Genomic DNA, 26,969 nt, shown 5'->3' with positions numbered 1-26,969 from the left:
TATGTGAGTGTGTGTGGACTTTACTTGCAAGTGGCTTTTAAGCTTTATCGCTTGCTTGATTTTTATTCTGATATTATAGCGCGATCTCAAAGTTTTCTCTGAGTATGTGATTGAGATTCAAGGACTGTTTAACAGGCTTTTGATTGTAACTAGGACGAAACTCACACATATTCCCACTCGCAAGGGGCTGTATACAAATTAATAATAGTTTCCCGGTGTCGGCTTAAGGTCGATTTTGTATACCCTGTCACCAAAAGATATACTAGTTTTGTGTGAATTTTGTAACACACATAAGGAGGCGTGGCAAACCCCACAAAGTATATGCATTTATTCTTGATCAGGGTGACAAGCCGAGTCGATATAGCCATGTCCATCCGTATAAACGCAAGGATCTCAGAAAGTATAAGAGCTAGATTAACCAAACTTGGCGTCCAGACTCTCCCAAGTCCGAAAAGGTATGAGTTTGTGTTTCGTTTTCTGATGTACCCTCCACTCATGTATTAAATATTTTTTATAAAAATTAATTAAATAACTTAATTATTTTAATTAATTTAAATTTTCTTTAACCTAGCTTTCCTTTTATTAAAAAACACATATGATTGAAATGGACATTCGGGCGGACATATCGCTATTTAGATCCCTCTCATTGTGATAAATAAACCTAGATAACCCAATTAAACCTGGTCTACCATGTTGTCTTATAGGAGCCAACACTTACAACTTACACTTCTCTTATCCAAATCGTATTGTGACTTCTAAATAGTACAAGTAGTTTCAATGGTTGACCAAATCACTATGATCGGGCAGGAGATACCAATTCAGAATTTAGCTTTGATTCAATGCCTTCATAAATCTTTGTGTTCGAAAAGTTTCCGTTCTAGATTGCGCTTGGAAAGCTATAAAACGACAAACTGGCCGAATCAGCTAGTTAAGCTTACGCAACTTATGTATTCTGGATTCTATCTTAAACTTAACAATTAACAAATCATAAACAATATATAAATCAAAAATCACATTTTTGCACTACATTAGGAAAGTCACATTTCCTGCTTCTGCAAGCTGAAAGGAATATTTTTTTAGGGATAATCTAAAATATATAAGTAGCATTGTATAGGACGTCATGGGCATCTTTACATCAAATTACTCACTCACGCAATTTTTTCGGAAGGAAATAAGGAAGCTACTTACCTGAAAGACAAAGAAAAGAAAATATTAGCACACAACGAAAAGAAAGTGCAATAAATAATAGTGTTTGCTGCAAATTGACTAATGTTTCGAATTATATGCTATTCTACGGCCAGTCGATCAGCATTTATGTAAAGTTGTTTATGTACAGTCAAGGTGAAAATTTGCTTCAGAAAAGCTCTGCATCCATCAACAATCACTCTATGCCCCCAGATGACCTCATCAAAAGCATCATAATGGGAAGCAAAACAAAGCAGTCAAGAGTGCATTGGGGGTAACGGCTTTGATTTCGCAAAGTGTAAGCGATGCTTTGTAGAGTGTGCTGCCAGGTGGTGAGGAGGTCAGCGGCGTCAGGAACAAATTCCTACTGAAATATCTATGAATGTATAGGCAAAACAGACAACAATAAAGAAGTGGATGCAGGGGGCTGCAAAAGCACAAAAGGTCTTTAATAGCGCACACCAATTGTGTGTGCACATACATACATATGTATACGTAAGTGTAAGCAATTTTACACTGAATGGATGCCTATGGTTGTGCGTGTGCTTGTGTGGGCATGGTCCATATATATATAACAGAAAAAAGCCAAATGTAATGACCAAATGAAACAGGTAGCCCAACACAAAGCTAGCTGCTTTCTTCGTTCACGAAAAGGTGTGGAAATTGCGCTCAAAGTTTCTACAGTTTTGGTCAGTGGAACATATAGAGAGTTATGATTTAAGGAACTATTTGAAAAGATTATGCAAGAACAGGTGTTATTTTTACAGCTTTTGTGAGTGAAATAAATATATTGCAGGCAGACTCTCCAAATTTAACAAGAAGTCCTATTCAGTCACCACTTATCACATTCAAAGCAAAGTCTTATTATACCCTGTACCCGTAGGGTAAAGGAAGCAGAAGGAAGCATCTCCAACCCCATAAAGTATATATATTCTGAATCAGCATGTGAGAGAAATCGATGTAGACATGTCCGTCCGTCCGTTTGTCCATCCGTTCGTTTATTTTCTTCCACCACCACCGATTTTCGTCAATTTCACAATTCCACATTTCAAAAGCTACATTAACCAAACACATAATTTATAATTTATAAATTTCATCAAATTCATTGGTTAATTCTAAGAAAAGTTATTAGCGAAACAATTTCACTCCAGTACTACGCTCACAAGCTGCATCATCAAGTTCGCTCTACTTCTTCCTTATGCTTCTGCTAGAGTCGCATGTACCTCAGTGTCGGAAGTTTTACTGTCGGGCCTGCTGCTACAGCCGTTCTCTCTTTTTGTACCCAAAGGGTACAAGGGTATATTAGTTTTGTGCGAGTGCACATGGAACACACAGAAGGAGGCTTGGTAAACCCCACAAAGTATATATATTCTTGATCAGCATGACAAGCCGAGTCGATATAGCCATGTCCGTCTGTCCGTCTGTCTGTCCGTCTGTCTGTCTGTATGAACGCAAGGATCTCCGAAAATATAAGAGCTAGAATAACCAAACTTGGTATACAGATTCTCCTGAGACCGAGAAAGGACGAGTTTGTTCATTTTTTCTGATCCAAACCCCCACTCCCCCCCTATTAACGATTTTCTATAACTCCCGTAATTCTTAGAATTTTGAACTAACATTTGGTAGTCACATTAGGTTAGTTATTATATAACCGTATACTAAGTCTCATTATAGAATGATCGGAAAGAAAGTTATAGCCATATAACCAGGCCCAATGCACACATACATACATATGTACAAGTACACAAACACGCATAAGGCACGATTCTGATGTAAATGTAAATGTATGTATGCATGCATGGAATATTTTATATTTAATTTAGTTAATTAATTAAATTAATTTAGTTAATTAATTAAATTTAATTAATTAATTAATTTAATTTAATTAATTAAATTACTTTTTTGTGGGGTGGTACAGGGTATTTAAGAGTTGAGCCTGCTCGACTTTAGCATTCCTTTCTTGTTTTGAAATACTTTCTTAGCCTCATTGCTAGAGAATTGATTGAAACTTGCTTTCATTATGTTTTAGTACAAATTTGTTCGTTTGGTTGCTGCTGGGATGATGTGATGGGACTTTTATTGAAAATCATGCGATCGCTCAATTATATTAGCTTGGGCGAGGGTGTGTGTGTGTTGTGGGGCACGGCTCTAATGCTAGTTTAATGTTAATGTTGGCCTAGCTGTCTCAGCTCTTTTGCTATCGACATTCGTCTTTTTGCAATTGGTTATGTCTTTTATGCCTCTCGGCTGTGCTAATGTTGACAATGAAAAGCTGATCTCTCCTGTCTGTTTGACTGCATGAGTGCGAATGTGAATTCAGATATGTTTGCTGGTTGCCAAGGATATGGCTTACACATACCCCAATGTTGATAGAGTGCTGTCATGCCGCGTCGTTAGATTCCAACAGGGCAACAACCAGCAAGAGTAGCCTGCATACCCTGCCCATTACCCTCGTTTGGGTCTCTGTCATGCCAGTACAAGGACAAAGTTGGCGACGCAAACAATAAGGATGATGACGACATCGTCATTGGCTACCACTTCGTTGCGATGCAAACTGCAGACTAGTGCTGCTAATGGCAGCATCCTCCATTATCCTGGTCGGCCCACTGCTTCCATGGCCTTTACATAGCACTATCCCATTGTTTCCCCACATCCACCGGGTGTGCAAATTAGAATATTGAAAATGCAAGCTACTATCCATAGTATGCACTGCATACCAGACTAGGACACGTTCCCACTGCAACGTCCACTGTCAGCGCATGTCACGTTTTTAACACGACTGTCAAGGTGCTGCATATTGTATAATCTTAAGCAATTTGTAACGACTTGAGGACATGCATTTCCGGAAAGCCACCTGCCGCCACGCTACCCGAGGTCACACGGCACGGTGGCAGCCCAAATAGGCCAAAAATAAAAATATTGACGTCAAAATGTTGTCTAGAATTGTGTCAACACTATCTCATAATAGATCCATCTTTTCATATGGACTTTTTATTCTCTGTACATGAAATTTACTCGACTATATTAGGTTTGCGCGAGCTGAAAAATGTAACAGGCAGAAGGAGGCGTGGCAGACCCCACAAAGTATATATATTCTTGATCAGCGTGACAAGACGAGTCGATCTAGCCCTGTCTGTCCGTCGGTCTGTCTGTCTGTCTGTCTGTCCGTAAGAACACCTGGATCTCAGAGACTATTCTACACATATGTAGAAAGTAGTTCAAAGTTGGGACACCCGCCTTTAGCTTTTCTAGTTATTTTTGCTTTATTTCAACTGTCCTCTTTAGGAATGGCTCCAAAAGACGGTTGCTAGTGAAGGTCGCAAATAAAAAATGTTTAAAAAGATTGCTTGAAGAATGGAAGTATTTACTATGATTTTAGATAATTTACTTTATTTATTTTTGCTTTATTCTTTATAGAATTGACCACTGTGCACCGTGGCAAAATTCAATTGTAAAAGTCGTAATATGACTAACATTAATAACATTGTTGTAAAAGGTCGCCATCATTGACTCTTAGTGTTATATACACTTTAAAAAGTATGTCACCCCACCCTTTCAGGTTTTTAGGGCCATTAATAAGAAGATGAAATGGTATGTCTAATATTTTTATCTTAAATTCAAACCAACTACGCCAGCTACTTATATCGTTTAACTAAATAAGAACAATATTGTGGAATATTATTTGACCGGGGGAAGACACTTTGAAAGGCCTCCAAAAGTACACACTGCTTGCAACAACGTACAGAATGTCACAATGTCAGAAAAATACTTTTATTTGTATCATTAAGCTTTGTACTTTTAGCGTGAATATTCTCACAACAAGTTGTTATACTTGACACAATGAACAGTAAGCAGCTAAGACTATCGCTCGGAAAAAGGCACATATCGTGCCATGCTTTTTCAAAACCGTAACAAGCAACGAATCATAGATCACATGCATATGGGCCAGAAACAAAACAATTGGCAAAATTTGTTCAAATCTGATTAGAAAACCTGCATTTGAATAAATGGGTGATGTCGCGATTTGCATCATAGTCCCACACAATTGACTACGTATTTAGACTATTTGGGTACTGAAAACTTTGAATTAAGGTCCTGGCGTATTTAATCTCATATTGTACAGCAGTTCTTTCAAAAGTATCGTCTTCTACATTTGGTTAAAGCGAATGAAAAGTGAATTTTTTATATAAACTGTTTTCTATTAATTATTTTTATTCTCTATTCCCTAAATATAAAACACAACCCCCGTATTAGAATTCATAGCCTTATATCAAACAGGACCATTTCGTTCCAGTTCATTTTATTTTCGCGTAAAATATCGAACCACTGCACATTGCCTTGACGATGATGCTGCTTAAATAAATATTTCATATTCGCTCTACATTCAAATGGGGTTTTGCCACTTGTTTTACACTTTCACGAGTGTGCAAGTGTTTATACTTATATGTACGTATGTTCATATGTGTATCTGTCATGGCCGACAGTGTGTACTACTATATGTGTACTCGTACGTTGCCTGCTTAAAATATTTATGAAGTGCGCACTACACTGCGAAATATGTAGCATACTTTGCACATTTTGCAGCAGTCGCAGATCGCACTTGTCCTTGTTGCCGCTTTTATAGTTGCTTTTGTCTACTCACTGCCACAGCTACTGTTACAGGCAGCCGGGGCAGGCTGTCGTTAAATTTTATTTTCATAACAAATGAGTTTGTTGTTTATGCGTTCCACAAATGAAACTGAAAACAAAAACAATGCAACCAAAGGAGACAAAACAAAAGTTTATCTGCCTTTTCTTGCTTTGCGCTGGCTGAATGATGATTTTCCTATTGCTGGAGCTGGGTTCTCGTATTGTTTTCTCATTATTTCATTTCTCCATTGCTGTTTAAATGTATAGTACTATACGTATGTCTACTGAGGTATTCATTCATGCTTTAGATACATACATAGAAAATATATTAAAATTTATTATAATTCCCAAGTGGGCTTCCAGCACCTAACTATTATGCTCGCTGTTTATGTTTTTATCCTATACATATGTTGTACATACATGCGAGTATATATGTATGTATATAATATTGGCAGCGTCCATAGTTCGCTTTAAAAATAATACTTTTTTTATGTTTGAGTCTGTCCTTTCCGCATTTATGTACCTACTGCAATGACGGCCTGTCGCTTACACAATAAAAAATCTGAAAAGATTCAGAACGCCACACTTTACCTTTCATCATCATTTGACTCTAATCACCCTCTTTATGCGCTTCAAAAGTGTTCAATAAGACATTCTCGGACAAAACTTTAAACATAAACACCAAAGTTGTGAATGTCTTTACCCAACTGTCTGGAACTAAAAAAAAAAACAAGTGGGGAAGCTAAAGTCGGGTGTCCCGACTTTGAAATACTCTGTACATATGTGTAAATTATTATATAAATTTAAAAAAAATAAAAAAAGAAATAAACATTTTCGATGGATTTTACCTCCCTTGGTATTCGAAATCACGTAAAGGGGGTATAACTGCAAATTTTCATAGGAATTGTGTTTGTGTGAGTCTATGCATGTCTGTAAGTATGTATGTGAGCATATATGCATGTATAAATTAAACCATCAGGCAAAATTAACAAACTTGATCTGCCTTGATCTGGCTTAGAGGAACCTGAATACAACGTTTGGTAATTCTAGCTCTTGTACCTTCTGAGACAGGACCGGCCGTTTGGCAGACGGACACAGTTATATCGACTCGTCCTGTCATCATGATAAAGATTATATGTAAAGTAGTTGAAAATACTGGCCCCAAAAGCTACTTTTGAAAACAATTAAACGACTTGTCTGTTGAAGAATGTGCTATGTTTTTTGGCACCAGGAATTGCAGTATTTATGCCTATGTTCATTTCACTGGTTTTCATTTAAAGTCAAACTATTGTTGTTCGTGCAGTTTTACATTTATTACTCTTGCTGTTGTTGTTGTGTCTGTTACATGGCGAGCGGGTATAGGCAGCAAAGAGCGACAACAGCACTTGAAACATGCTGCAATCGACGTGTTGTTTGCCTTTTATATAACTTTGTTGCATACTTTTAAGGGTGGCACTTATGCTTCACTGGCATTATAAATGTATCCGTATGTGTGTGTCGGGTATTTGTGTATCTACGGGCACTGCGAAGCAATGAGCGTCCCCAACAAAGCCACAGCTGGCTAAGCTTCAATGCCATTTAACTGAAACTCATATCAGACCGCACACAAAATGGCGACAATGGCCACAAACAAAATGGCTGCAAGCAAAAAAGCCACGCCACAAATCTTGAATACCAGTGTACACCAAAGGCGTGGCAGTGAGCAACTAAAATAATAGGCACCATATTTGTTTTCTTGGCATGCTCACCACATACACGCGCAATTAAATGTAATACACCCAACCAGCAGCAAAACGGATATTAATGGAGTGTTGGATGTTTTTACAAATTTCTACGGCAATAGAACAATGCCCAAACAGTAAGAGCAAGAAAGGGCCAGAAAATACAGACATACAAATGTAAGTGCATGTGAGCAGAAGCGGGTTTTGGAAAATTCCAACTCCAAAAGGGTGAAAACGGAATTCAGCGTCAGTATGAAAAATTGGCATTTTTTGTTCGATTAAGTTAAAACTTGGCTTGAAAGAATACTAAATAAACTGCATTCGCCGTGTTTTAAAAGGCATCAATTATTTTACATATTCCATATAAATAGAGCTACAACTTGGAATTCAACGAATTTGAAAACTTTGTGTGGATATGTACTTTATTATTAAAACTATCTACAAATCTAATCTAAAACAATTAACATTTGGAAAACATATTCGATTTAGCATTGCCTCCTACTTGTATTATTTATTATTGCTGCGTTCTTTTTTCATACAAAACTGTTGTATTGGGCGTTCGCACTTTGAAAAGTCAATTTGATTTGAGTTATTGTGTGCGGCCGAAAAAAGCTAAACAGTGCTCATCTCTAGCGTCAGTGTGTGCAGTACGAGCGTACGGTTGAAAGAAAACAAACAAATGCAATGACCAAGTCTTTACAGTTAGTGTCTCTTGGCAACGACAGAGTGAAGCCATTTGTTTCAAGATTTCGATACCTGCGGAAACATTTTAGTGGGCATAAAATATTGAGCTATATAAATAAGAACGTAGGCTTGAGTAAAAAATTTAAGAGATTTACCTAAGTAAGTAACTGTATTATATATTTATGTTTTAAATTTTGAGAAAATTGCACAAATTCTTGCAATCTTAAAAAAACAGAAGCACTACCGATTGATCCTTTTATATTCACACCCTTTACACTTTAAGTTAACTACAAGTATTAAGAGGACCGCATATCCCGCACGCAATATTAGAGGATATGTTTATTTTTGGGACTCACTCTTTTGTATTAACGCGTAATACTGCTATTGGTCTACAACTTTACGATACTGTAGAGCTCAACTTCAAAAATCGTATTGCCATGTTTCTTTATTAATACCTCGGAATGGTTTTAAACAAGTAAAAAAGCTAAAGTCGGGTGTCCCGACTTTAAAATATAGAAAATAAAAAAAATTAAGAAAATAAAAAAAAAAAATTTGATCGATTTTGCTTCTCTCGGTATTCGAACTCACGTAAAGGGTTTATAATTGCACATTTACATTTACAATTGCGTCTGTGTGAGTGTATGCTACATATGCCTATGCGCATCTATTCGTGTCTGTGTAAACATGTGTGCAGTCAATCAAAGTACCAGCATCAACAACAGGGCAGCGCTGCAGCAGCAAATATATTTATGGCTATAACTTCTCGTTAAATCGGTCTATCATAGTGAAACTTGGCACACGGACACATAATAACTAACTGGGGGTATTTCCAAAATTTTAGTTAGAAATTCCAAGAATTACGGGAGTAGAGGGGGGATGGAGGGAAATTCCAAAATATATTTTTCTGCGTATTCACATAAGGCATCTGGGACTAAAATTTGGTGTTCCTAGGTCTTATAGTCTCCGAGATATAGGCGATTATACGAATGGAAAATCGGGAAAACCCCCATAGGGGGAAGTGGGGGGGAAAATCAAAAAAATAAAACAATACACACATAACGCATCTTTGTGCAAAATTTGGTGTCTCTATCTCTTATAGTCTCTGAGATCCAGGGGTTCATACGGACGGACAGACGGACAGACAGACAGACAGGGCTAGATCGACTCGTCTCGTCATGCTGATCAAGAATATATATACTTTTTGGGGTCTGCCACGCCTCCTTCTGCCTGTTACATTTTTCAGCTCCCGCAAACCTAATATACTTCTGTACATTTCATGTACAGAGTATAAAAATGTATCAGTGTTATTGTGGTTGGATGGGCGGATAGACAGACATATCCAAGTATTCCCATACAATTATTTTATGTCTCTACAACTTAAAAAATGATGGGCATAATATTTGAAATTTACCAGTGACTTCATGAACATATGAATACGATATAACTAAGTATCTACATAAAGACATAAAACCAAAGGGAACAATAAACAAATCAAATAATCAAAAGTTAGGTTTCCAAAAGTTAGCAAACTTTTGGAAGCGAATCCGTTCCTATGTATGTACATTTGCAGGGTTGGTGACGGAACTGTCTCTCGCTGGTAAGGTTGTTGTCGTAACAATAGGAGCCCGCGTCTTGTTGTTGCACAATGGCTGCCTGCCAGTAATTAAAAGATTAATTTTTAATGTGCGCTTCGTTAAAGGTACGTGGCGTTCGCTTGTAACTGAACGCTGGCGAAGTTCCATAAAAAGTAGATTTGGGAACTGCCGTTTTGGCTTAAGCACAAACAAAGCCTTACACACTTTTTTGAAAGTTCGTATGCAATGTGTGTGTGTGTGGGTGTCGAGTGGATGGGGTATGTATATGAATGCCGGCAACATTGTAATTTATGCTCATAAAGGTTTTCATCATGATCTGCTTGGCCTAAGTTTACGAACCCTTTTTGTCCTCTTCGCCCAAACACTTGTGTTTAACCAAAAATGTGAGGATTTTGGTAGATTTGTTTAATTTTGCATTAGAGCGCGCATAAATTTGTATACCCTTCACTAAAAAATGTAAGGGTATATTGTGTTCCGTGTATAAGTTGGCAGTACCCATGCGATAGCTTTGCACCCCACATGTTATATGTATGTATGTACATATGTTAAGGCCATGACTCCAAAAAATTTTAGAGCTATCGTGATAAAATTTTGCACCGAAAGAACGAGTTTTCTCATGAATATGCATATTGGCCATATTGTCGTCATACCTGACCTAATGGGTTGGTTGATGGCAAAAATAGGTTGGCTGCCCAAGGAACATTTCTCAGACTTATCAACACATATCTGTTGCCGAGTGATTGCCAAATTATTGTTGTTGATTAACATTATTAGAATTTAAGAGTTGAGATCTCCTGATGCATAACAAATAACGAATATTGAAAAATAGTGCCATATATTTTTCCATCAGAAATTGTGTGAGTAGCAAGCAGTATTGTTTATCTTTAATTTCAGAAATTTAATGTCCTTTTTAAGCACATTGCTCACAATTTTGCTTGGTTTCAGATTTGTTCAATGCTCACTTAACTGGTGTTGCTCACGGGTATTTGCTCACCCGCTGCTCTTCAGTAGGAGCAACTCGTTCATTGAGCTTATTTAGCAAATCCAGAGTTGAAAGGGCTTTTCAGCATTTTCTATTTACCTACTTGCTGTAAGAAAAGACAAAGTGCGCATAATTAGCTGCTGGAGGTAGTGCAGATACGAACATGAAACAGAAGCAACAAGAAGTGAAACAACAAAAGCAACCAATTAAAGATGCATACTCGTACACATGTGCAAGTACACAGAAACACACTTAACCCCAAAACGGTCCAAGCGGGCCGCTCAACCAAATAAACTTGACAAATTACACGCTACGCTGAATGCGTCAAGCGACGCGCCCCAAAAGCTTAATATGGGGAGGCCAGAGAAGCAGCTCAAACTAAATGTGTAATTTAATACGACTATAGCAATCAGTCTGTGCAATACTCAAACGCAATTGACTATCACACAAAGCTATATTCCTATACTCGTCTGTACACATACGTACATAAACATTTACATGTGGCAAGTGCTGGGCCGGAGGAAAGTCTCCATTGCATTCACCGCCTCCAAATGCAGCTGAAAACGTGATCTGCACCCCGATCTTAATCAAAGTGTCGCTCATGAGCCTACTATATACTAGTATTCACTGCAGTCGTTGAATTAGCCATGCGTGTAAAATTGTGACGCAGTTGTTTAGAGGCTGACAAGCTAGATATGTATGTATGTTAGTATGATTATGATTAGACTGGTGGGTGATGTTTTGCACCGCCTGCGACATTGACTGCCTGAACTAATAACCGCAAAAGCCTAAAACTTGATTAAGCCGCGGTTAATGAGCCACACTAGACATGACTTCATAGAGAGGCAAGCTGATAGTTTATCCGTTTGTGGATATATTTGTGAACATGACTGTCATGCTTTGAATAAGTGTTTCGACGCGGTGGTGCCTTGTATATGGTAGCGTCGGCCAAGACAACAACTAGGTGTTACTGTAGCCACAACTTTGGTTGAAACCGCTAAAATTGTTGTCATCCGACACGCTTGACAATGAATGGAGGAAGCAAGGCAGCTGCAATATAAAATTTCAAAATTTTCAATTTGAACTTAAAGCAATATTTTACAACGATTTTCAATAAACGATTTTGGACAAACCGATTTATTTTATTCAAAATACACCTCTTCAGAGGTTAAAATTAAATATGAATACAATCATTATTCGAAAAAGTCAAGATTTTAAAGAGCAAAAACAATATTACTCTGATCTTAGGAAATTAAGTATGTTTGATTTAATCATGGCCAATTGATTGGCTAAATTGATTATAATTGTTACAAAGAATCCGAAACGAATTGTGCAAATCATAGTTGAGGGTACAGCGTTATAACAAGCACTGAAGACTCGATTTCACCGACAATTGAATTATGTATAAAAACAACACCTAATAAAATCCTACGTGGTAAGTGATGAAAGTCCTTGTAGCCGATGAGAATACGGTGGTAAATAAAAGATAAATTGCTTTTGAACAGATTGAATGCGATCTCTATGTATTACATATTGCGGGCACCAGACATTGCAACAATATTCTAAGGTGGCTTAGCATCAAAAAGTACACTAAGTCTTTAACGGTGTAAATTCGTTCCAAAGGAAAGTTGAAACAATATTAAGCTTGCATCGGTGAAACGTCAACTTACATTTTCCATCATTTAAATTTAACAGGCTGCAAATTTTTAAAAAACAGCGCAACAAAGCAAAGTTTTACGTCATCGGCATGCATTAGGACACGAAAGCGGGTTAAGGATGAAGGAAGGTCGTTTATAAAAAGAGTATACAGTAAAGGACATAAATGACCACCCTGTGGTACCCCCGAAGTTACTTTAATGATATACAATGATATACATACAAGATCTATTTCACACCAACCTTATAAATACCAAATATGGTACGATTCTTCGAAATGGATGATATTTACCCTTCGGGTACAGGGTATATAAAGTTAATTCACGAAGTGGGATTTTGGACCGATCGTTCCTATGTTATAAAATTGGGCTGAATAAGTACATAGATTGGACGATAGGACGTGTTTATATTTATTCCTCTCTTCGGGCTGGTCATTGGTATGTCTATAACATATACTCTGATTTTTTAGTACACTCTTTCATCTTTCGAGAATATTAATGGCAAAGGAGAAAAAAGGGCGGGTTACATACGTACTCATATGTCACAGAACTGTCAGTTACAAATGTTGTATGCTACCCATTGACGGTCGTTGTACACCTTGAGGGTTAATAATACTCTCAGCTATCTATTTACTGTATTTACTGTCAAAATTTAAAGTGTTTTCCCGACTCTTATAAAAAATTCTAAAAATTTAATTGTGTAATTAAAAACACCACCATTTAGATGACTACCGCAAAAAATTCAAAATTAGAAAGGTTAATAAATCCACGTACCCAAAATACCCATGAACGATTTCAGGCAAATCAATACCGTTGCGAGAGTGTATATTTGCTGTCCAACTCTCAAAATAGACGTAGTTCTCCAAAGGAACCCAGTAAGAAGCGCGGTCAATGTAGTAACACATGCTTGATACGCGCCCCCAATAGCGATGGACCCACATGGCGGCAGCTGCGCAAAGATCAATCGGACAAGGATAATAGCGATCATTACATACTCATTACCGAGGACTACACGCAGCCTGCCATGCAACTTAACCCCTGCCTGGACGCTGTTTTCTGCGATATTCTGAGCTCATCTCGGCAGCAACAGCTGCAAATGTCGGGACTGGCGACGCCGAGTATTCGCGGCACTCGGCTCAGCATTTGTGTGGAGCACACACGGTTTCCGCTCGTTGGAAGAATAAGTAAAAGTATGGGTTTCCAGCATGTCCCCGAGCACCGGCTATGGAACGTGCAATGGTGTGATGCCTCGCCGCATATTGATTTATTCAAGGCGATGAAACGCTTTCAGCAGATAAACCATTTTCCGGGCATGTCCGAGATCTGCCGAAAGGATATGTTGTCCCGCAACCTTAACCGTATGCTGAAAATGTATCCGGGCGACTATCGCATCTTTCCAAAGACATGGCTTCTCCCAACAGAGTATGTACGAATAGCTTTATCATTTTGAATAACCAATGTAATAATTTCTTATCAGGCTAAAGTTAAGCAATTGGGTTTAGGACTTTTAATGACAAAACTAGCGATACTATAAATTGAGAGTGTAATAGATTTTGTAATTTTGTCACACTCTTTTCCATTAACTCCTGATAGCGATTTTCTAAAAAATCGTAATAGCTCCAGTAACTGGACATTTAATTTTATTCCTATATATACTTTCAATTGAACGAAAAATTATTTGACTTTAGAGAGATGTCGTAAGTTACCAGAATTTGAATTTAAGTGACGAGTTGATAGGCAATGTCTTCCATCTGCTTCGCAACTTTCGAAATGAAACATCAATTAAAGACGAGTTCTTCATTAGAGCACAATACCGGCGGACAAAAAGAGCACTTTATGTATAACATTATTATTATTGCACTTATTCATTTAGGTGAGGCATTAAAAAGAAAATATGAATTTTTAAATATATCACAATAAAATATATTAACGAAATAAAGAAACATTTAGAATTTATAATTCAAGATTTCAAATAAGTTGACCCTAATGGGATTCATTACGGTTTGAATGAATTTTCGAAAATACTATTGATTTCTTGATATTGGGGAATCGGGACTAACACTTTTTTACTACTCCCTGGTTCATTTAGCGTCCAAGGACATATAGAATGGTTGTAAGCAATTACGTGAATAGAAAACATCTTATATCAACCTTTACTACCAATACTTTGATCACATTATGATTTTAAAACGTTTGTGTTTTGTTAGTGTTTATGACGTGGCTTTATATGCAAGCAAACATCGGCGCACATTCATCCTGAAGCCGTATTCAGCGGGACAGGGTCGAGGCATTTGGCTTACTAATGATCTGAGTACGGTGGGCAAGCGTGAGAAGCTTATTTGTCAGACCTATATAGAAAAGGTAAGGAAGGGATGTTCCGCTCACTTCAAAGTCCTTATAAATCGTTCATTCCACCAGCCGCTCCTCATCGATGGCTACAAGTTCGATCTGCGCGTCTACACACTGGTCACCTCGGTGGACCCACTGCGTATCTTTGTCTACAACGAAGGGTTAGCGCGCTTTGCCACTAACAAGTACGTAGCTCCGACCCTAGGTAACAGCGACAACCTGTTCATGCACCTTACGAACTATTGCCTTAATCGGCGCAACTCACAATACGAGATAGGTCGCGGTGATGACTGCGGTAGTAAGCGCAAGCTTAGTGGCTTCAACAAGTGGCTTAGGGAGCACAACTACGATGTAGATGAATTCTGGGCCAGCGTCGACGACGCCATTATCAAGACAGTTATCAGCGCATGGCCGGTTCTTAGGCACAATTATCATGCGTGTTTTCCGCGTCACGACAAAATTCAGGCGAGTTTCCAGCTGCTCGGTTTTGATATTTTGGTAGACTGGAAGCTGAAGCCTTACATACTAGAAGTAAATCATGCGCCCAGTCTGGCTGCAGATGAGACAGTTGATCATGATGTAAAGCGTCCACTCATACGTGACACGCTCAATTTGCTGGCTACGGTGTTGGTAGACAAAGAACAGATCATACGGGAGGACCGTGCCGAGATGCGAAAGCGTCTGATGCGTCAGGTATGCAATCGCCGGAATAGAATCCCAACGTTACCAGCGACCAAGGAACAGAATCAAAAGCACGAGGTGAAGCAAGCGTGCTCGATGGGCTCGCTAGCCCAGCAGATTGCCTGGGAGGAAAGCCACCTAGGGAACTATAGACGCGTCATGCCACCTTCGGACTCGGACAAGGCCAACTACTATTGCAAATTTTACGACCAGACCAAGCAGATCGTTATGTTCGCCGACACAGCAGCCAGTAGACAGCGAGAACAGCTCACACGCATACAAATAGAGAAACACAAGCTGCAGCAGCAGCAGGAACAGCGCCAACAAAACCCAATTGCGCCGCAGCGCCGCGTCGCAGAGCAGCATTCGCGCCCCAGCGCCAAACAGCAGACGGAGTTGCTGACCAAACGAGGCCTGGACTGGATCGAGAAAAAATTAGCGCGTATGAAACCTATGTTGGTGGGAGCGCGAACACTTTCCAAGGCTAATGAGGAACTGCGTCAAAGTTTGCTGGAGCAGGAGGAACAGGCTCGAAAGAAGCGCAAACTTATCTGCAAACAGGCGTTTATAGCTAAGCAGATCATGGAGCAGAAGCAGCAGCTATTGCTGCGGGACGGGTCCAAGGAGAGATTGGGCATCTGGCAGACTCTACAACGGCAGAGCGATGTAGTCACCCCGCAGCGCAAGCCTACCAAAGGACGTAAAGGGCGACATGGACGGCGTAAGTCTCGCCGACAACATTTACTAGACCTCGATGCCCAGGGCGACGTCTTATTCATGAAGACACACGCGATAAAACCGCCAGCGACTCCTGTCTATTCTAACGCAAAGAATTCGGATACAAAATTGATCAAGAGACTAAATAAAAGTGAAAGAGAGGAAACCGCATTAGTAGTCAGTAGGAAAACACGACGTGCGAAAAGCACATGTAGCCGTCAGGACGTAGAAAAGCAGAGAACCAAAAATGTCATCAAGCGAAGTCGCAGCCAAACAATGACCGCACCGAAATATGAAACATTGAAAGGAAGCTCGAGCTTATATTCTAGCTCCACCACTCAATCGATCCACTCGAGGACCCCAAAACGCAGAAAAAGACTTAGGCGTACTCAGAGCAGTCAAGAGGCGAATTGGCAGCCCGTGCCTATAATCGAGTCAGATGAGAAGAAACAGCTTCAGTGGCGAATGGAACGTAGCATAGAATTGGAAGGCTGGCAGATCAGAAAGGTGGTGAGTGCGCAGGGTTTTAAAATATTTACTCTTATATAATACGTTTATTTCCTACAGCTTTTTAATCAAATGTATCAGGCAGGGCATTTGTCAAAGAACGACATTAGAAAGTTTCCTAACTTGTTGTACAACATACTAAAAAAAAAAGTTGCGACTAATACTTGTAGAGCACCAATAAATCTGTCGCAATAATTGATTTACTCACACGATTTTTGTTTTCTTTAATGGATATTTACAATATATTCCACTGATATACTTGTATGTAAATGAGGCATACGGTCAGACTATAGTAGTTATGTAATTTGTTCTGAAAGCGTACATATTTATATTTATAATTTTCTAAAGATTTTTCAATGCCTAGTACCTTCATAAAAGGTCCTCACTGACGAAATGACTCATTGATTTCTCCAGGGCACAGAGGCTGACATAATCTATCACCGGCCTCTCACCTCCTTCAGCATCCTTTGTAACGCTTGCATAAATAAAATGCTACACAATATGCGGTACCTTACAACTTGGAGGCATTATTGATAAGTAAAGCCCCAGGCTGAAGCCCCGAACGCGCATATGCAAAATCGGCAAGTCCGCATCACCCGCAACCATAATCATATCCCACACATTCCATCACACTGCAGCGCACCAGCCTTTAATGGTACGTGCAGCCTCAGGCTTTTCTGTTTTGGTGGCAACGGCGTCAGTGGCGTCACCGCTGTCTGCACTACTCGTGTGTCCTTCGTTACTTTTCCTGCCTGCTGCTGAAGGGCGGGAGGAAAAGGGGGACACCGTTGTATTATGGCCCCAGCGGTTCGCCACCAGCTTCCAACTGACATCAGACTACTGTCACTTATTGCAAAACATGCGATGCATTCTTTGGCTATGGCTTATGCCCCTGCTACGCTGCCATCCAAACCAGGATGCATTCCGGCGTGCCTCACGAACACACGAGCGGGAAGGTTAGGTCAGACTTCCAAATGATTTGACAAACTCATGGTTTATTTTGCAGCCTGCAGTAAATAAATTTGCCAAATCAATTTTGCGTATGGAAATGTTTTGCATTGGGTGCCATACACAGATGTTAAACAGCACTTAAACGCATTGTTAATGTGGTAAGCAAAACTGAATGGCAAAACTATAGTAAACTTGTGGCATGAAGCAGCATCTCTTTATGCAATGGAGGGGGAAAAAGAGGAGCATTTGTGGGCGTTCGTTGCCGTCCCGACGGGAAACTAAAAGTGCTAACAAAACACATACGGGGATGTGAAGAAACTTCAAGCTAAGCATTTGATTTTTGTCGATAATGCACAAATATGTTCCACATGAATTAATGAATTTGTTTTTTTTTTTTGCCAACTTTTGAAATACCATCGAGCTAAAGAGTTTCCGGAAGCGTTTGCACACAAATAATTAGACAGTCAGATTTGCTGCAATTCATTTTGTAAAGCTTTTGGGAGTTTGCATGCGAAGAATTTCCACGTCCGACCGTACCCTAACAAAGTCGAACATCATTCTGATAAGCCGTTTCAAAAAAGGATTTACATATGCCAAGTCAAACGTTGCGACATTGCTGTTCCTCTTGATGTTTTTCTGTTTTTGTATTAAGTCTGCATTGCTGGCTTGTTTCTGTGGGTGGATAGAATGGTCCCCACACATGAGCTTAATATATCACTGAACAATATTGTGCCTGTTACTAATACTTTTATTGCATTTTTCCATTTTGTTCATTCTGACAACAACTTTAGCTAGCTAAACTAAGTGACGGCAAAACTTTAAGTTGACTTATTCGGCAAACTTTCGCTTTTGCATCTCCCACTACATTGTCCAAGCACATATGGAGCTACTAACAACAATGGCAACAATAAGAACAACATCAGTGGCAGCAAAATTTCTTTGATGCTTTTAGTGTGTCTTATTAAAAAGTTTTCAGTCTTATCTCCTTATCCAGCTTTTTTGTTTCGCTTCAGTGACTGTGGCTTGATAGAATTCTCTGACAGCCGGAAATGAGTGAGGCTAGTAGCTCAAAAAAGTTTTGCTCTGAATTCACAGTTCTTTTCTTTTTAACACGTGTGTGAGTAGTGGGCGTGTGTAGATGTTGTTAAAAGTTGAAGCAGCTATTAGAGGACGTTTAGTTTGCGATTAGTTAGCTTAAGCAGCAGCTCGGGCGTGTGATGAAAAGCAGGCATGTTGCACTGCCCAAGTTTGAAGCTTGACGCTCATATAAAGCGAACTCCACCTAACTAAGGCATACGTAGTATGAGCAACATTTTGATGATCTAAATGTATATAAGTAAATACGAGTACGTATATAAAATTGATTATTATTTATTATAAAAAAGACTAAAACCTATTAACAAGGTAAGAATCTGATATCAATTTGTGCCGCAAGTTTACCAAACACTGCTTCTTACATTACATTCTTACTTTCCTGATGTGTGTGCGAGAACTTAATCTATTAGGTTATATCACATTAATCTAGCAAACAGATAGGCAATTATTTTGAATTTTATTCCCTGTACCCGAGGGTAAAATGGTATATTAGGTTTGTGCAAAGTATGTAGCAAGCAGAATGAAGCATATCCGGCCACGTAGATCATATATACAAGTATATCTAATCATGACAAGTCGTATGTTGACATAAAATGCATTTAATAGCTTCAATTCATAACTAATCAGAATAAGCTACTATAAAGGTATACACATAATTGCAAATTAGTATAGGTACAGGTACATAATCAGTTTAACTTTCAAAGGTGGCAATTATTCAATTCAATTCATAATTTATAACTTTTAATCGGAATAAGCTACTACTTGTATAAAGGTATACACATAATTGCAAATTAGCATAGGTACAGGGATACATAATCAGTTTAACTTTCAAACGCAAGATGATAAGCATTTTATGGGTTAGTACATGGCACGTAGCCGCATTTATACATGTGGCTAACGGCACGGGCACACTGATCGATTACATAACGTAAATGTCCATAACACACTTGGCACTCGCACTGCCATCCTCAACTCTTCAGCAGCAAATGCACTGGCGCCTTAAATCAACAACGATTTATGCCAGAGTATTCGGCAAGGACATATACTCGAAAATCCGACAAGTTGAACTTTATGGCAAGGATTTACGTAAGCCTTTGGCGATGTTCCTTAAAAGGAAGATCTGTCAATCTGACAAAGATAGTCACAATTCGGCCAAGCAACCGTACAAGCAGGTATTTTCCTTGCAATGAATTAACATATCTGGCGCTCATTTGCCATTCTCCATGACTCTCCTGTCTCCTCTCTTCCTGTTGCTTGCTACGCAATTTTAAGTTTTTATCCTTCATGTCTTCCTCTTCACAGGATTTTATATCCCACTACCTTCGGCTCAAGTGTTGGAAAATACAATTGCCTGAGTACAAAACATCATGAAAAAATGCATTTCCGCATAGCCCCGTTGTTGTTGAATGTTGTAGTAACAGTAACTAAAAGACACTAAACTGTGTCAGTGTGTAGCGGTGGGCTAAAAATACAGGGGTATGCGTGTGTGGTGCAAAAATGTTATGTGCGTCGTTGCGACTCTAACGTTTTTCAAACATGGCCAACACTTGAGTACTTTATGCATTTTTCACTTTTTGTAGCTGCACAAGCGAACGCATTGTTCATGCAATTGTTGCTGCTGTTATTGTAGGTTATTGCACGTCTAACAATGCACTCTAGCTAAGCACTCTGTTCCACTCTCAACTCTGTTATTTTTTGTTCTTTCTCATATTGCCGCTGGCTTCCACTGCTATATAGTATTCATACTATACATATTTAGGCACATGTATAAATACCCGCGCGCCACAGACGCAAAAATGACAACTGCCCGTCGCAGATATTCTGGCGATAGCACTATCGATAGTATTAATGGTTTTTTATCTTATGCACCCAAGAGTTTAGTGCAAATGCAACGCCTACGGACTATGCATACATACATATTTGAAATCCAGGCGTTTATCCACAAGGATGCATGGGCGGGCATGGGTAGATCGATTTCGCTCGTCGTGCTTGCTGGACTCGGAGACGCTTTCTTCTCCCTGCTACATACTGGATAAATTTATGTTTGGATTGGGTCATGTACATTTTGTTTTGTTCGAGATTTGAATAATTTTAGTAAGTTCCTATTTCATGGAATGTAATGGACTCTGGGTTCAAAAAACGCGCACACACGAAAACCAATACGAGAATAGCCCTATACTTTTCAGTAAAGGGCTTCAAATTGGTTCACACGGAGTTTGATTAATGACTCTCTCATTATAATAGTCGCCTGAAAATCCCAACCTATAGCATGCTTTTGAAATGCAATGATCCTCATACATCAAATTATGCAAATATTTGAATTCGTTAACTTTTGCGAGCAAAAAATTATGGTGAGATACTCGTACATGAAGACTTCGACTTCTCTATTATAATTTTTTTCCAGTGATGAAAATAACTCCCTCAGAAGAAGACCCAGGTGATTGGAACCACTTTACTAGTTCGGAGAACTACTGAATAAATACATGGGCCATGTGTTGTTTGAATATATTTTTGTAGCTGCATTTCAAATAAATTTCCCTGCTTATGACTAAAAAGTATCAAATACCAACAGCTGCCGCTCTGATAGCGAGACCACCATATTAAATATTACGATCAAGCTCTATAAACTCGAAAGCCTGTACTCGCTTTCGCACTCACACAAAACGTTGTTTGAGGTTTGGGCGATTGCCACACGCTATTATTTATGTCTCTCTTCCGTTTCACGTTCTGCTCGCATGTGAGAATAAAGCTAAGTAACTGTGTGGCAAAACTCATTTAACATTGGATCTTGAAAATTAGCATTTTAGCGTAAAAATAATCAAAACGCAACTTGAAAAGCTTCTATCGGAAAATAGATCTAATTGACCCGTACATTTCTATGAAACTATTAATATATTTTCACAAAATTCAAATCCGTTACCCTCAACAGGAGTGCGCCGATCGTCTTATTTGAATTTTTGGATATGAAGCAGAATTACTTCAAAGGAGGACGTACTTCACTTCGGGACGAATCTCGTAAAGCTCGTCTAATAATAAATACTGTTTACTAGGGTCCTATTATTATTTTAAGCTACCATCAACTATTAATATTAACTTAAGTGTTATATTTAAAAGTTTGGGAACAAATATGGTTACAAATCTTAGATCCAAAACTTTGTAAAAAATTGTGTTATGGCCATAAACAGTTTTTAGAGTAGAAATGAAAAGTTATGAACAATTGTTACAGCGAATACACAAGTGCATTGATCTCCTTTGAGAATATCTTGAAAAATAATAAAACCAGTTCTATTATATATCTTGGTTGTTGTTTTCTATTTCCGAAATTAAACAAGTAAAAAAGCTAAAGTCGGGTGTCGACTTTGAAATACTCTGTACATATGTATACAATAATTATAGAAAATAAAAAAAAATTCAATGATCGATTTTACCTTTCTCGGTATTCCAACTCACGTAAAGGGTGTATAATTGCACATTTACATAGCAATTGCGTCTGTGTGAGTGTATGTATGCCTATACGCATCTATTCGTGTCTGTGTAAGCATTTTCGCAGTCAACCAAACAGCAACATCAACAACAGCCGCGGGCAGCGCTTGAGCAGCGCTGCAGCAGCAAATATATTTATGGCTATAACTTCTTGGTAAATCGGTCTTGGCATACGGACACATAATTACTAACTGGGGGTATTTGCAAAATGTTAGTTCGAAATTCCAAGAATTACGGGAGTTAGAGAAAATCGCATTTGCGGGGGAGAGAGGGAAATTCCAAAATATACATTTTCTGCGTATTTACACAAGGCACCTTGGACTAAAATTTGGTGTTCCTAGGTCTTATGGTCTCCGAGATATAGGCGATTATACGAATGGAAAATCGCGAAAACCCCCATAGGGGGGAAGTGGAGGGGAAAATCAAAAAAATAAAACAAACTCGTATAGAATACACACATAACGCATCTTTGTGCAAAATTTGGTGTCTCTATCTCTTATAGTCTCTGAGATCCAGGTGTTCATACGGACGGACAGACGGACAGACAGACAGACAGACAGACAGACAGGGCTAGATCGACTCGTCTTGTCACGCTGATCAAGAATATATATACTTTGTGGGGTCTGCCACGCCTCCTTCTGCCTGTTACATTTTTCAGCTCCCGCAAACCTAATATACTTTTGTACATTTCATGTTCAGAGTATAAAAAGCAGCCTTTGGAGGATACAAAATTGAGCAGCAAATATAGTGTAGCGGCTAAAACAGAAGACAGGAAGGCTAGATTTGGCTGATTTTTTCATCCCAAATACGCTTTGGACCGTTCAGCTCGTGGCACAACCAACGGATTTACCCGTGCAACGAATCTGGAGAGCATGATGCTTGATTACAAACCAAATTTGTCTAGAGCGGTAGCGCTAGCAAAGTTATGTCCCACTGTAGTCCCACGGGGAATCAATAAAATATATATTTTTTTATTGGGTGACGCGATTTCTCAACGCCTAGACGGTTTTTAAATGTATTATACCAACTCATTATGCATTTATAAACAAATGTTAAACATCCTACAAAATTATAGTCAAGAAGTATTTGTATGTGTACTTACAACTGTGATGGGATAGAAAGGATTTATTATGGTGAAGAGTAGAATATGATTTGGCCGTGTAGTCTCGGGGCGCTTTCTCCGTAGGTCGTCATTTGACTTGTTCATAAGTGCTTGCTGCTGATTCTGTTGTTGTGTTGACTGTAAAGAGTAATATAGTATATACATATTTTTATATATCTACATGTAAACAGATATAAGAAGTATTTAAGGTGTGAGTTGCAGCTATGTATTAATTGTAGTGGTGAATTGGGTGGGCATTATAATCGATTTATTGGTTTTGTTTACACATGGTTGCACATTTTGCACTAAAAATTTGTATTAACCAAAACGTATAGTCGCTGGATAAGCTAAATAATATCCGAAACTTGACCACTCCTAGATCAAAGGCCACATAAAGTGGTCTTCCATATCCTTTACCAAACAAGCGCCAATGCAAAATAGAAGAAACCCCTTAGCTAGCATGCGGTAGACTTTGTTTTTATAACACACCCTGCACACATCTTCACCGACCAAGAAACATTTTTGTAGAAATTCGAAAATACTGAAAAATTTATAAATTTTATCAATTTGGGGCCGTTACAGTTGAAATATTTGTTTTTTATTATAGTTACCGCTCCATTGATAACATTTTGCAGATAATTTGTAATGTAAAATCTTAATATAAGTACTAATAAATTTGTTTAAAATTCGAAAATATTTATAGCTTTCACTTGCTTATTTAGATCTGTTGTTGACGACTACATATGATTACATTTTCTACGATTACTTATTATAGAACAAGTAGAGAAGCTAAAGTTGGGTGTCCCGACTTTAAAATACTCAGTAAATATGTGTAGAACAATAATAGAAATTTAAACAAGAGAGAACGCTACAGTCGAGCAAGCCCGACAGTGTAATACCCTGTACCCAGGTAAACTTCCGTCACTGAGTTATATGCGCCCATAGCAGCAGCAAAAAGAGGAAGAAGAAGAGCGAACTTGTTGCTGCAGTTTGTGGGGGTTGTACTGGGGAGAATTTGTTTTGCTAATAACTTTTCTTAGAATTGACCGAATTGAATAAAATTTTATACAACAGTAGACAATTATATATTAATTATGTGTGCAAAGTTTGGTTTAGGTAGCATTTGAAATGTGGACGCTATTGACGAAATTCTGTAGCGGGGGAAGGGGGGGGAAAATTTAAAAAAAAAAACATAAACTCGTCCTTACTCGGACCTAGGAGAATCTGGATGCCAACTTTGGTTATTCTAGCTTTTATAGTTTCTGAGATCCTTGCGTTCATCCAGACGGACGGACAGACGGACGGACATGTCTAGATCGATTTCTCTCGTCATGCTGATCAAGAATATATATACTTTATGGGGTCGGAGATGCTTCCTTCTGTATGTTACATACTTTGCACAAACCTAATATACCCTTTTTACCCTACGGGTACAGGGTATAAAAATTAGGAAAATTTAAAAAAGAAAAAGGATACAAATATTTGATCGATTTACCTGGGTATTGAAACTCACGTAAAGGGACAGACAGACGGACATAGATCCACTCGTCTTGTCAGGCTAATCATGAATATATATGCATTGTGGGGTCTGCCACGCCTCCTGCCAGTTACATTTCTCACCTCCCGCAAACTTAATATACTCTTGTACATTTCATGTGCAGAGTATAAAAATTTACGAGAAATATAATGATGATGGCTTGAATAATTGTTAAGAAGAATAATGATGAAATGCAATATTTCCTGTACAAATTTCATGAGTAGATTCAACAAATCGTCTGCAGAATTTCCGATCGCTTGAGTCAACCCAAGAAATTTAGTCAAATCAGTTCAAATGACAATATTTATGCCAACAACATTTTTGCCAATATTTGTCATTGTTTACCTTGTCGCCGGTTGCAAAAATAAGTCAACAGTGAACATTTGCATATTTTTTTTAATGTTAATTGACACTGTCAGCAAAATACTTATACAATTCAAATAGTTTTCGGGCAGTAAGAGCAGAAACCGCACTGCAAGCCGACATTATTTTAAGCTATAAATAATTAGGGAATTTAGGTGAAACTTGTATGTCACGTTCATATGTCAATCAATGGCTGGCAAAGCGAAAGATCCGATAAAACATATTTATTTAAAAAAAAAAAAACAGAATAATATTTTCTCGTGTGGTACCAAAATAAAGGTGGCACTGTACAGGCTTCCGACGAATGACCGACAGCTCTTACTAGTTCCATAGGCTTGACACCAAAAGTCGCTAATGTTATCAGATAGGCAAATTATGGGGAAATTCTATTCTATCAAAGTATAAGATGCAAATGTTTGTAATAAGTTGAGAAATATTTCTCCTATAATAACCCTAAACTTCCCCCCCCATGAGTTTTTCGGAAACGCCGTTCGTATAATCGCCAATATCTGAGAGACTATAATATCTAGGGACACCAAATTTTTGTTCCAAAACACATTATGTATTTTCCGTCCCTTTCCCCCGCGGTTAGTAATTTTATAAAACTCCCGTAATTCTTGGACTATTTCATTTAAATTTCCGTTTGCCAAATTTTATTATGACTTTAAAGATAGTTATAACCATATTTGTAATCTCCACATCTGTAATGTTCAAGCACTGCCCGCAGCTGTTCTTGTTATTGCATAGACACAATTCTTATGTTATTGTCAGTTACACACCCTTTACGTGAGTTCGAATGGCAAAAGAGGTTTGTTTACTATTTTTTACATTTTTTAATTTCTAAACATTAGTACAGATTATTTCGAAGTCGTAACACACGACTTTGGCTTTTCCGCTTGTTAAAGTTCAAATTTAGGCAAACTTCCAATGCGAGTAGCTAAATTCTTAAAAAAAAAATTAATTCATTAAAGCCAAATAGTTAAAATTCAACAGAGCGTTTTAAATTTAAAGTGAATTTTGTATATCTTGTATAAAGCCTTAGCATTAGTTTCGTTTCTTGACTGATAACCAAAAATTGGGATCAAAATTTGTGACCGATTTGTTGTTGTTTTTTAATCGTTCGACATGCTTTTAGAACGTGCAAATCAACGTATGAATATAATAAATTGAGTTTGCCCAAATTATTGTTCTGCTTGCATTTCTCTTTGAATGTTTTTCATGTTTACTTTGGAACGAACCTTGTATAAAAGTCCTATGTACACACATACACAGATCTATAGATAGACGCTTTCAATTGCGTAAACTTACGTCGCGGTTGTATCTCTGCTCATAACAATCTAAAATACCTTTTGACGAGGTAAGAAACCTAGTGGCGAAATAACGAGTCACTTACAAAATTTCGTTCGATTGTGCGCATAGAAAAATAGACTACGAATCACAAAATTTTAAATACCATTATTGTGCCAAAAGACCTATGTCTAACAGATAGAAATATATATTTTGTTCAATCTCTTGTAAAATTTTTTTTCAAAAATGATCTTGTCGTGTATATCCTGTATATAACACCCCAAAGCGTATTTCTATATTAAAAGTCATAAGTCATTTAAACACCAATAAATATTGTTATGGTTAACTTATTCAAGAACAAATTTTTATAGTGTGCTTCCCGATACCTGTACAGCCAATAAAAAACACAAACTTAGCTTTAATATTTAATAGCGGATGTTTTCGCC

General features: G+C 38.2%; 2 protein-coding genes and 1 long non-coding RNA gene across 15 annotated transcripts in view; 1 reads left to right on the top strand and 2 right to left on the bottom strand.

Moving 5' to 3' along the window:
• The window catches only part of LOC115634596 (heterogeneous nuclear ribonucleoprotein L), a 134,958-nt gene that overhangs the window by 74,886 nt on the left and 33,103 nt on the right, over positions 1–26,969 (bottom strand). For all 12 annotated transcript variants that reach the window (XM_030532430.1, XM_030532431.1, XM_030532433.1 and 9 more), the window contains exon 2: positions 23,337–23,474. In XM_030532430.1, the coding sequence (XP_030388290.1) occupies positions 23,337–23,474 (138 nt within the window). The remainder of the gene's footprint in view (positions 1–23,336; positions 23,475–26,969) is intronic.
• LOC115634595 (tubulin polyglutamylase TTLL13) lies at positions 13,171–16,914 on the top strand. Of its 2 annotated transcripts, none has more exons than XM_030532429.1 (4): positions 13,171–13,873; positions 14,659–14,812; positions 14,870–16,705; positions 16,766–16,914. In XM_030532429.1, exons 1-4 carry the CDS (start codon positions 13,176–13,178, stop codon positions 16,898–16,900), a joined length of 2,823 nt encoding a protein of 940 aa, XP_030388289.1. In that variant the 5' UTR covers positions 13,171–13,175; the 3' UTR covers positions 16,901–16,914. The 2 variants fall into 2 exon arrangements, with proteins under 2 accessions (XP_030388289.1, XP_030388288.1); XM_030532428.1 differs by having other exon boundaries at positions 14,870–16,708.
• On the bottom strand, positions 23,583–24,061 carry LOC115634597. Its single transcript, XR_003996449.1, has 2 exons — positions 23,948–24,061; positions 23,583–23,877 (listed from the first exon to the last, which is right to left on the bottom strand). It is a non-coding gene; the product is annotated as an uncharacterized LOC115634597 (long non-coding RNA).

This window comes from Scaptodrosophila lebanonensis, unplaced genomic scaffold (assembly GCF_003285725.1).
Source record: "Scaptodrosophila lebanonensis strain 11010-0011.00,11010-0021.00 unplaced genomic scaffold, SlebRS2 tig00000001-arrow-pilon, whole genome shotgun sequence".
Lineage (NCBI taxonomy): Eukaryota > Metazoa > Arthropoda > Insecta > Diptera > Drosophilidae > Scaptodrosophila > Scaptodrosophila lebanonensis.
The sequence above is the reverse complement of the archived record's forward strand: the minus strand, read 5'-3'. Positions and strand labels throughout refer to the sequence as shown.

Excerpts from the sequence above, each read along its gene's own strand:
- LOC115634595 (XM_030532428.1), top strand. The coding sequence starts at position 13,176 with ATGACTACCGCAAAAAATTCAAAATTAGAAAGGTTAATAAATCCACGT. Across the intron at positions 13,874-14,658 it reads ACATGGCTTCTCCCAACAGA|TGTTTATGACGTGGCTTTAT; the intron begins GTATGTACGAAT and ends GTGTTTTGTTAG. Across the intron at positions 16,709-16,765 it reads GCTGGCAGATCAGAAAGGTG|CTTTTTAATCAAATGTATCA; the intron begins GTGAGTGCGCAG and ends TATTTCCTACAG.